This window comes from Dama dama, chromosome 20, assembly GCF_033118175.1.
Source record: "Dama dama isolate Ldn47 chromosome 20, ASM3311817v1, whole genome shotgun sequence".
Lineage (NCBI taxonomy): Eukaryota > Metazoa > Chordata > Mammalia > Artiodactyla > Cervidae > Dama > Dama dama.
Genome location: NC_083700.1, coordinates 57,639,446 through 57,651,596, shown reverse-complemented (window position 1 = coordinate 57,651,596; position 12,151 = coordinate 57,639,446). Strand labels below are relative to the sequence as shown.

Below are 12,151 nucleotides of genomic sequence, written 5' to 3'. Positions count from 1 at the left end.
GAAAAGATTGAAGGCAAAAAGAGAAGGGGGCAGCCGAGGATGAGATGGTTAGATATCATCACTGACTCAATGGGCATTAATGTGAGGAAACTCCAAAAGGTAGTGAAGGACAGAGGAGCCTGGTGTGGGTCTCAAACAGTCAGACATGACTTAGCGACTGAACATATCAATATAGCAAACAGGGGACGGGGGCGGATATATGGGAACTCTACTTTCTGCTCAAGTTTTCCATAAACCTAGGACTGCTCTAGAAAATAAATTCTTAATTTTTAAAACAATTTAAAAAAGTGAACTCAAAGGTATGTTTTTTAATATTAAGTGATAATGTATCTGTGAATTTTTTCACTGCTGCATTAATCAACCCAATAACCAGTTGCACTCATGTCAGACTACCATTCAAATTTACACATTTTTGGCAATGGCTGGTTTTCAGTGTTTAAAGGAAAAAAACTGACTTCATAGGATTCAGAAAACCCAAAAGCCTAAATTTGAAAACCCCAAAACCTTAATTTTATTGCCTACATAGTTAGTCAACAGTCTGAAAGAAAAGTATTAATATAAATATAGGTGCTATAGCATATCTAAATTAAGATCTTTGATTCCAAGTAAATCTTAAAAAAAAGTAACTGCATATCAAATTTTATTTTAATAAATGAAAAGCCTGCTTCTGCTTTTGAAAAAGATTTCTTTAAACATAATGTCACTATTTTTTTTTTCAACTGCCAATATCTTATTATGCTATCCTGGAGGTGAAACATGCTTCTCCAAAATCCTTGGAAAATGTTTATACTATAAAAATCACCCAGTCTTTAAAAAACTTTAAAAGCCAATACGCCAGTCTTCTTCATGATTGATAATTTCATCAGTCCATCCAGAAATGAACTTCATCTCACAACTTGAAGTAATACCTCCTATAAATATTGGTACATATAAAAATAGTTCTAGGTATTTCCTACTGAAAAAATTGATACTTCCAAAACACAGCACTACAACTTAAAAATGTTTATTTTCAATAGTATATTTCCATCTCTGCTTTTTGCAAGTAATGGAAATATATAGGAGACAGGTATTTGGAAATAGATAATTATAATTTAATGAAAACAATGAAAGCAGAAGATTTATAAATTTGTAAAATAAGTCATACTTTGTCATAGAACAAATGATCTGCTTGTTCCAAATAGTATTAAAAATAGAATGTAATATACACACACAAAAACCATTTTGTCCCAATTATTTCAATTGTACAGTGGTCCTCATTAAAAGGGAACAAAAAATACAGAAAAAAGTGTTTTTAAAAATCTCATCAAATTATATGTAATAACTGAAGTTTATGCCAAGATTTTTCTTTAGGAATAAAAATGATAAAGCAAAGAATGTCACAATTTTAAGGAAGTAGTATTTATTAGTAAAATTAGTAAGACATGTATTTTGGCAAATTGATACCTTAGCTGGCTCAAACTCCATTAGATATCCATCTGAATCAAAAGGGGACTTTGTAAGTGTCTGAAAGCCAGCTAAGTGGGGAAAAGACTTTTTTTCTGTCTGCTGGCAGTTTTCCCAGTAGTGATAGGCTTTATTACCGAATGGGAACAGCTTAATTCTGAAAATTTACTGCTGAATGATTGGAAAGGACTATTAAGACTGTGAAACTTATTAGCACAAACTCACAAGGAAGAAATATTATTCACAGTCTAACACTGTATTCTCAAATAGAGAAATGTTGCCTATTAAAGTTACTCTTAACACATGATGAGAGTGAAAACACTAAATCTCAAATTTCTGAAATTTGAAAATACTGAAAAGTACATGATCAACACTGAATATGATCAACACTTACTTTAGCTCTCTAAAAATATGCTTTTATTCTAGAAAATTCTATTTACAAAGTATGTTTATGTTGCATTTTATAAAACATGTATCAATATTAGTAAGTCATGGTAGCAATTTTATGATTCATATCCTTTCCAATATTTTTTGTCATCATTAAAAAAAAGTAAAAGGCAGTAAACTGTCATTGCCGCAAAACAGCGCGTGATCGTAAGGGAAGAAACATCTCACTAGAGTTTCCTTCTTCTTCTAACTGCAGCTCTGGAGGCAAAGGAGGAGCCCCAGGGTCCCCAGGTCTTGGAAGTGTAGTTGAAGAGAAGGTGGGATTTTCAGTTCTGCCTACTTCTAGAACAGGCAAATTCAGAGAAGAATCGGTAGAAAAAAAGGGGGCCGTGCTGGATTCTCCTTCTGGGTGATACATGATGGTGGATGCTCTCAGTTTCTCAGAGAAATTACTCTCATCCGAATTTGATCTAGAGAGGTTATTTGTGGCTCCATCAGGAAAAGGCTCACAGCTGCTACATTTCAGTCCTACAATACAATTATTCAGATATAAATAAGAAGTAAATAGGAAATGTGAATCCACACCCATCTTGGAACTTTTTAAAGATCATACAAATTTAAACAGCAGTTTATAAATTGTCATAATCCATTTTCACATTTTATCTGCTCCTGACAATCATGAAGTATACTGCTATTTACTTTTTTGAGACAAGTGAATAATCTCAAGGAATCTAAATGACATGCTAAAATTCACATTTACTTTCCGTACTTATACTTAACCATTGAAGGACCTGAAAAAGTAGCTCCTAAAATTATTCATAGAATAAGAAATAGCTTTTACAACTAAAAAATATTTTTAAGCATTCTAGTATACACAACACACACAAAACATTACCCAATAAAAAAATTAAAACTGGATATATCCTAAAATTCTATAAGTTAAGTACTTTGAATTCCTGAATCATGGAGTATTAGAAGTGGAAGGGATTCTGGAGGGCATCTGGGATAGCCTCTCACTATGACAGACACTATGAGAACACTGAGGCCCAGAACACTGAAGTCATGCCCAACATTCCAGGATTACTTCATGCTAAGGTGACACCTAGAACCCAAGTCTCCTCTTCACACTACACAAAAAATGTTCTGATTCTGAACCTACCATTTTACTTAAATAGCAGTGGTTGTTCTGAACAAAAAATTCTGTCATATCCAAAGGATATAGTCAACAATTAGCCTCATGGTGGAAATAAATACAAATGCATTTATCTTTCTGTTAGGCTTAGCAAATATTCAACCCAACTGTGTACAGGCACAGAAAAGTTCCTGAGCTGACAGATTTTGTATAACACCTGCAAAGTCTGTAAAGCACATCTGTATGTCATTTTTTTTCCACTAGTTTTTCAACTTCACAATACAGTCAGCATTTCTGTCCCATGGAAAAGAAACTATTTTCTTAAATATGTTTCAAGGGGAAACTTCATATGTGTTCTAGCCTTAGACTTATAGACTGAGTTCTGTAAGGTAAAGTCCTAAATTACTCATTTCTGTTTCCCTAGTGCTTAAAAGAGCTGGACTAGAGCTGTTATCACACTCACATTTATCTTAAGTGCTATGTAGAGAGAGACAGGGAAAAAAATGGGGGGCTGGGGAGAGAGGGGAATTTAAATTGTGCAGACAATTCTATATAGCATTCCAATCAGTGAGTGTGTGCTCCATGGTGAGGGTGAAACAGAAGGGGTAAATTTGCTCCTCCCTTAATCAATATATTTCATGCCTCTCTCATCTCACCTGACTGTGATTCCAGTGTTTAAAGTCATGTATGATTTATACAACATGATTCTTATCAACATAGGCCAACTATTTTATTGTGTGATCAACTTGTAGAAGAAGAACCACCAGAATTTATCAAAGGTAAAGTACTTTACCTATATACTGTTCTTTATTTGTGATCTGCATTTTCAGGGGTTACTTTTTAACAGATTAATCTTGCATTCTACTAACTTTAAAAACAAACTCCTGTGTTTCTAAGAAATACTGCAATTTCATTATGGTTGTTTTCTATAAATATAGTGTTGCTGCTGCTAAGACTCTTGAGTCATGTCCAACTCTGTGCGACCCCATAGACGGGAGCCCATCAGGCTCCCCCGTCCCTGGGATTCTCCAGGCAAGAACACTGGAGTGGGTTGCCATTGCATTCTCCGAAATGTAGTGTTGCTGCTGCTGCTAAGTCACGTCAGTCGTGTCTGACTCTGTGCGACCCCATAGACGGCAGCCCACCAGGCTCCCGTCCCTGGAATTCTCCAGGCAAGAATACTGGAGTGGGTTGCCATTTCCTTCTCCAATGCCTGAAAGTGAAAAGTCAAAGTGAAGTCGCTCAGTCGTGTCTGACTCTTAGCAACCCCATGGACTGTAGCCTACCAGGCTCCTCTGTCCATGGGATTTCCCACACAAGAGTACTGGAGTGGGGTGCCATTGCCTTCTCCGGAAATGTAGTGTTAATGAACAGAAATACAGAACACTGAGTGATACTTCACTTTTGCAATGTAGCGAAATCAAATAAGGCAAAAAAAAAAAGCAAATCAAATGTAATGCTGAAGCTTGAACTTTTTAAATAAAAGCAAAAATAGTCATTTCTGGGCTTTCTGTTCTGCATTCTACTTTACAAAAGCATTGTTACATTTAAATGAACTCTTGGATACCTAAGGTATCTTACCTTTCAGATGCTCTAGTTTTATATTCCTAAGTTTCAGCACTTCATCTGTAATCTTCTGTATTAGGAAGTTCTGTGTTTTTTCTCGTCGAATAGATTCGACCAGGGTATCCAGTCCTTTGGGGTTTTCTTGTAAGTAGTCTAACAGTTTTCCAGCCCTTTTTCTACTTGACGTTCGGCAAGAAATTTCTTCAGTGTCTTCTCTACTGAGTATTTTTTTTGCTCGTAGATGATCAAAATGTCTCTCAGCTATGATTTTTTCACACAGGTATACACGCAAATTTTCTAAAGCCTGAAAGAAATAAAATATGGCTTAATGTAACACCTAAGTCATACAGGTGACTGATAGTAAGTTAGGAATCTGACTGGTAAAAGAAAACATCCTGAAATCAGGAAGCTCAGCTTTACTAAAGGCATGCTATTAAAATGAGTGAGCAGGGTTTCCCTGGTAGCTCAGTCGTAAAGAATCTGCCTGCTAATGCAGGAGACACAGGTTCGATCCCTGGTCTGGGAAGATTCCACATGCTGTGGAGTAACTAAGTCCGTGCCTCACAACTCTTGAGCCTGTGCTCCAGAGCCTGGGAGTCCCAACTACTGAGCCCACGTGCTGCAACTACTGAAGTCCGCGTGCTCCAGAGCCCGTGCTCCCCAACAAGAGAAGCCACCACAATGAGAAGTCTGTGCACCACAACTAGAGAGTAGCCCCCACTTGGGGCAACATGAGAAAAGCCTGTGCAATAATGAAGACCCAGCACAAAAATAAATAAATAAAAAATTATATACATTTAAAAAAAAGATGAAGGAGCAAGGAGATAGAAGTAGGTCTCCGACTAGATATTCCTCACTGCTTCCGTCCTGCTCTGATCTCATTTTCACAATTATAAGCCAAGATCAAACTATTGTGAGGAGGGGGCCAGTCTCTTCTAGGGAGCTTGGGTCTGTGGAAATAAAGAGAGGTATGCTGAGGGCCTTCAGAGGTAAAGATGAGAGCAGAGGTTATTGGGCATTTTAGTTTCCATTTAGTAAGGAACCTATGATTGGTCAGGACCAGAGACGATAACTTAGGCAGAGGTCTCATGGTTTATATCTTTCTCGTTATTAATTTTGCATCTTTCTAGAGTAAAACCCCAAAAGAGAGACAGAGAAAGAAAAAGAAAGAGCCTAAACTAAAGGGGACCATGATGTGTCTGTTTTTGCAGTCAGCTGGCAAGATGATAATCTAACTCAGTCTTGGGAGGTAGAAAGGTATGGGGGGAAAGAAACATAAAGGAACAGTGGATGTTGAAAAAAAAAACTAAAGAAACAAAGAAAAAGAAATCATATAAACAGGCCTACACCTGACAAGGGCTTCCCAGGTGGTGTTTGTAGTAAAGAACCCGCCTGCCAATGCGGACCTAAGAGACAGGGGTTTGATCCCTGGGTTTAGGAAGATCTCCTGGAGAAGGGCATGGCAACTCACTCCAGTATTCTTGCCTGGAGAATCCTATGGACAGAGGAGCCTGCAGGGCTACAGTCCATAGGGTCTCAAAGAGTCAGAGAAGACTAAAGCAACTTAGCACACATGCACACCTGACAAGTGCCTAGTGAGGCTTAATTAGCCAAAAATCGATGTGGGTCTCCATAAATGGCATTAATAATTTGATGTGAGCAGCTGTATTACATAGCTCCTTCATTTACTAGATATGTGATCTGGGGTAAATTCACTCCTTTGGGCCTCAGTTTCCTCATCTGAGTGTAATGAGATATGTAAAACTTAACATATGTAAAGTACTTGGAAAAGTGCTTGGTACATATAAGTGATAAGGAAATGTTAGTGATGATGCCAATGATGACTAATTTGATTCACACTGACAAAGATGAACTAAAGGCAATGGAAAATCTTCAAAATACTCCAGTATATGGTGGCAGAAAAGTAGCTTAGGTGAAGGGGTTCCTAGAATTCTCAGTCCACTAAATTCCCACATTTATTTATTCACAAGACACATTTCACATATCTAAATGCCTAATATGCCAAGTGCTGACAGTGGATATTGCAAAGATGAACAAGACTTAAATTCTGCATGCAAAGGGCACATAGTCCAGTTGAAGAATACATTATTAACTCAAGTTAGTAATTGTGAGATAATGGAATATGACCCAGAAAAAAAAAAGATATAGGTCAAGTAGTGGGGAAGCATAAAGAGGCAACTTACTCTGCCTCTAGGACCCGGGAAATTTACAGAGGCCACACCTGAGAGAGAGGCATGAAGGGCATGTAGTAGGGGAAATTACATTTCCCTGTAACCAAAACCTCATCAAAGGCTTATAAATAAGAAGCCATAAGAAAAGTTTTACAGAGGGCTGGGGGAAGCAAAAATTGGGGTCAAAGGGGACTAGTTAGACGACTGCTGCCATATCTTACATATATTATGCTAAGTGCATGAATTTCAGCTGACAGGATGAGGAGAGAGAAAAATAGATTTAAAAGATGAACTTCTTGGAAAACCTCATGTGTTTCATTTCTACCATATGTTGTTGATCCCTAAATTTTGCGATGTGATCGAGACTGTCTCCCTAGAGATCCCAATGGTACTTGAAATTCAGTATGTCCAAAACCAAATTTATCTTCTCCTATCCTTTTCCTCTGACATTGTAAACTCACTTGGGAGTACCACCATCTATTCAACAAGCTATAAACCTTCAGCCCACCCTTGACTTTTCCGTTTCCACCCGCCTGATACATTCGATCACCCACCCACCAAATCTTGCTGATATATATCTTCCTCAGCGCCTATATTCAAATCATCACCAAGTCCTATCACTACTATTTAAAAAAATGTCTGGAATTCTCCTATTCCATCCATCTCCACTACCTGTACCCTGATCCAAATCACCATCATCTCTCACCTCTATAAAGTCCAAGAATCTCCTCACTAGTTGCCCTGTTCTCACTTTTGCTCACCCCAGTCCATACATTAGGCAGAGGAAATTCTTCAATAGGTCTCTATTACACTTGGGAAGAAAATCCCACTTTACTAGCACCTATAAGACCCTTTATAATCTGGCCCTAGCCTATCATTCTAACTTCACCTCAAGGCACTCAACAGCTTGCCTGCATTAGATCCTTTGCAAATTCTGTTTAGAATGTTCTTCCCCAGTTCTGTCATATCCTTCAGGAATCCGTTTAAATATAACCTTCCCTGAACATCCTATCTCAAGTAATTTCTCCTTTTATCCTGTTACTGTCTCAACACCTGTTCATCTCCTTCACAGTACTTACCATAATTTGAAATTATACATTTGTTTTCAACCCTAAGAACTCACATGTTAAAAGCAGGCAAGAACCAGGTACATTTTGTTCAACTCTGTATATCCTACACTTAGCAGAGTGCCAAGTAGATAATGTTTTGGATGAATGTAAAATTCATTGTTATTTTGTGATTCACAATTATCATTTTACATGTCTCCTCCTGCCCCAAGAAGTTGAGCTGTTCTCAAACTAGAATTTAATCTTCGTTTTTAATTTTTAAACTGTTAGAATCAATGGCAGTATCAGCCTCACAGTAGTGTGTAGTCTATATTTATGAAACTGAACTAAATTAAAAGATGAGAGAAACAACTAGATGAAGTACACAGGAGGAAGTGATATAGTAAAGTAGTAGTAGCCTGAAAAAAAGAAAAAAAGAAAGAAATGGGAGTTGCCATGTGGATAAGTCCTCTATATCTGCAGATTCTGTACCCTCAGATTCAACCAAGAATAGATCAAAAATATTTGGGAAAAAAAAAATTTCCAGAAGTTTCAAAAAGCAAAACTTGAATTTGCTGTGTGGGTCAACTGTTTACATATCATTTACATTGTACTAGGTATTAAAAGTAATCTAGAGATGATTCAGAGTATATGGGCAGATGTGTGTAGGTTACATGCAAATATTATACTATTTTATAAAAGGGACTTGAGTATCCATGAATTTGGTATCAGCAGTCAATCCCCCATAGATACAGAAGGAGAACTGTACACTAATCACCAAGACAGAGAATACAGTAGAAACAGCCAAGTGGCTTTGGGGGAGGGGTGATAAAAATTCAATTTTAGACAAAGTGAGAAGTCTAAAGGATATAAAAGTGGATTTCCAGTAGACATTTGGAAATAAGCACTTAGAGATGAGAAAGAAGGAAGTCCAAATATGTGAATGATAATTTTAAAACTTCTAAGTTCACAAACCATTTTGAAAATATCATGAACAAAATTTCTAAGAACAAAATGTGCACATAGTGTTTTTCATAGATGTCCTGAAACCTGTTCATGATTCCCTAAGGTTATGACTTTCTGATATAGCTGTAAATTGAAGTCATGGAGATGGAAAGTATCAATGAACAGATGGGAAAAAATAAAGGCCTGGAAGCCTCCCTTAACATCTGTACAGGTTTTATATTATGTACATGTTTTGTATCTTTTCACTTGAACCTCTCACTACCTGGCTTATCAACTACAAAATGGGAAAGACAATCATCTGCCTTAGAGGTTGTTGGGAACATTGTCAACTGTGTGACACAGCATCTGGAACACAGCAGGCCTAGCTCTTGAAGTTCATGTTTTTACTCGCACAAATCTTGAATAACACAACACTCATTTGTTCTTTAGTAGTTATCAATATCCCACTCTTAACTAGAATATAAAGCAGGGGTGACTTTTTGTTGTTGTTGTTATCTTCCTAGGCCTAAGAACAATACTTTCCATAAAATAAGTGCTCCACAACTATCTGTTGAAGGAGAAAACTAAGGCACACGTCCCAGTCATAACCAGTTTCCTTCTGCTAATTCATTACCAGAATTGCTCACAGTAATTCTGTTATTACTCACTGTAATTATGAGTACAGCATAATAAACCTTACAGGTGAGGGGAAAGCAAACAAACATTTAAAACGCTGTTCTGTCTAGTTCACAAAGATGATTCTGTGAAAGTATTGCAGTGGTAAAGCCAGAACACAGTTCATGTTCATGTTGTTTTTAATTTGAATATAAAGTATTTTGATGGTTCTCAGAGAAGTCTCATGTGGCAAAACAAGTTACTAAAAGGAAAGGAAAAGAGAAACAGGTCAGACCTAAATAAAGTCATTCTCTATGAATAAACACTAAGATCTGTGCACTTCACCATCCAAGCAGAAGAGCCTAATTTAGCCACTGATTATCTCCAACGTTCACCTGTACATTAATTCTCGACTTCTTGTATTCTCCCCCCACCCCCACCCCGCCCCTTCAATTTAAATACGTGGGTGTTTCCTTAGTAGGGGAATTCCAGGTAGTGCTTTCAGCTGTCGAGCTTCCCCCAACCCCTTTTGCAAAAGTTTCACGTATTTGCTCCGCTGCTTGGGATGCTTTATCTGGTCCAGCTTTTGCTCCAGGTCGAGCCAGCAGCCAAGGCAGTCTGACTCAAGGATGAACTTGAGTCGTCGATCCCTAGCAACGCAGCTCCAAGGCGCACCTGGGGTGAAATCACCAGGGGATGAGTGAAGAGTGGGCAAGAAGCTGACTGTTAAGAAACGCTCCACTGAACAAGGTTTCAGAAACCCAAGCCCTGCTTTTATTGATTTAAAAAGTGGATTAACAGGTCAGCGGGGGGCAGGTCACTTCCACCAAGTTTCCTCGCATGGAGGGCTCGTCGCGGTCCTGCGGTTCTTGGACGTTCCGCTTCTCCGACCCCGGACTCCTCCTCCAATTCCGACTCGGACTAGGACGCTGGGTTTCCGCTTTCCTCGGCCGCAGAACTGCAGCCCGCCCCCGCCCGCCCCTAGCCCGCGACGGCGCCTGGACAAGGTTGTGCTACTCACGTCCTTCTTCACTTCAGTCAGGTCCTCCTCGGTGAGGGACGGCGCGGTGGGCTCCATGGCGGAGGCGGGAGATGGCGCTTCTTCCGGGTCCAGGAGCTCCGGCTGCGCCGCCCCGCCCAGGCTGCGGGCTTCGGCCTTCGAATGAAGGGGCAGAAGGGAGGCGGAGAGGGTCGGGAGGGAGAGGGCTGCCCCTTCGAGGACCGATGGACCAGTAAGTCAAACTGTGGCGCTTCCGGCAGAGCCGAGGGCGCAGTGAACCTACTTCTCCACAAGCGGAGCTCGGAGCCCCGGCTCCTTCTCTCTCCCGGAGGCCCAGGAGCAAGCACCGCCCCTCGGGGGGCCACCGGGAGAGCCCGCCCAGTCTCTACAGCAGCCAATCAGAGCCATCCTGCGGGACGCCCTTGTCCCCGCCCCCTGCCGGAGCCTTTCAGGAGCGGCTCCGCCCACAGCCTCCTGAGCGTCTGCGTGTGGCAGCGGGGTGGCCTCGCCGAAGGGAATCGTTTCCGTGGGTGGGGTACGTAGCTGCTCTGCCTGCCTGCGGTCGCCGCCTGCGCAGACAGTTCACAGGTGGGGTTGGGTCTCTGCTTGTCGGTACTTTGGGGTTCCTCCCCTTTTCCCAGACCCTACCCAACGATTTTCTGTTGCTGCTTGCTCACTCGTTTTAGAGCTATTTGGTCAGACACTGACATGCGTGTGTACACATACACGAGACGCATGTACACAGCCTATCAACAGTATTAAATTTATGAAAGAGAAAAACCGCCTACAGTTCCAACACTTTAACACTTAATTTAACGTCTGCACTCTTTTTGGTGACTTTATTATCAACTTGTTTCCTCATTTATTCATCTGTATAATGAAGATTTGTCTACTTCATACCTCTCAGAGGGCCTCTGTGAAAATGGAATGACGTGGTATCTGTAAGGTTCTTAAAGGTACGGGGCACACAGTACACACCCAATTTATCATTATCTTACACTACTAATATATTATTGAGTCCTTACTAATATGTTCTAGGTATCTTATTCTGTAACCATTCTACCATTATACTGGGGAGCCTGATGAACAAATCACTATTCTCAGAATGGTATTCCAGCTACTGACAGAGGTGTATACCCAGTAAAAATCTGGGTGGATGAAAAGCTCAAAACAGAGCCCTGTGTCCAAGACGGTTGTTTGGACAACATGCTAAGTAAACTAGAAATAAAGTAGATGGTACTTGAAGCTAGAGGGTAGGTAAAAAGGATGAAGACCAAAAACAAACTTTGAACTCCCAACAATTGAGGGAAGAGAAAGCAAAGGAATCAGAAAAGAACAACGTTGCCAAAGCCACACCAAGATGTATTTGATCACAACACAGGGGTTCTATTTTTAACATTAACATTATGTCACGTCTTTTTCCATATTGATACATAGTATTTTTTCTGATTGCTTAATCTTCCATCTGCTTGATATAATCCAATTTACTAAACCATTTGTTCTTTCATTTCTCAAACATTTACTCAATGTCAGCTATGTGCCAAAGACTGCTTTAGGTGCTGGGGAAACAGCTGTGAATGAGATAGATAAAAATTCCCTTCGTCCTGGAGTTTAAATTCTAGTGTGTGTGTGTGTGTGTGTTTGGGGCAAGGCAGACAGATATTTGAAAAACATTGTGTAAATTATTTATTATGTTCATTCAGTTCAGTTGCTCAGTCATGTCCTTCTCTTTGTGACCCCATGAATCACAGCACGCCAGGCCTCCCTGTCCATCACCAACTCCCGGAGTTTACTCAAACTCATGTTCATCGAGACGGTGATGCCA

General features: G+C 39.8%; 1 protein-coding gene across 1 annotated transcript; it reads right to left on the bottom strand.

Moving 5' to 3' along the window:
* Positions 1 to 293: 293 nt before the first annotated feature.
* Positions 294 to 10,683, bottom strand: BCL10 (BCL10 immune signaling adaptor). The gene is made up of 3 exons (XM_061121494.1): positions 10,348 to 10,683; positions 4,544 to 4,832; positions 294 to 2,358 (listed from the first exon to the last, which is right to left on the bottom strand). The coding sequence occupies exons 1-3, from the start codon at positions 10,402 to 10,404 to the stop codon at positions 2,012 to 2,014; spliced, it is 693 nt and encodes a 230-aa protein (XP_060977477.1). The 5' UTR covers positions 10,405 to 10,683; the 3' UTR covers positions 294 to 2,011.
* Positions 10,684 to 12,151: the final 1,468 nt, after the last annotated feature.

Coding starts and splice junctions, on each gene's coding strand:
- BCL10 (XM_061121494.1), bottom strand. CDS start 10,404: ATGGAGCCCACCGCGCCGTCCCTCACCGAGGAGGACCTGACTGAAGTG. Junction 4,833..10,347: donor TGACTGAAGTGAAGAAGGAC/GTGAGTAGCACA, acceptor TATTTCTTTCAG/GCTTTAGAAAATTTGCGTGT. Junction 2,359..4,543: donor AAAACTAGAGCATCTGAAAG/GTAAGATACCTT, acceptor ATTGTATTGTAG/GACTGAAATGTAGCAGCTGT.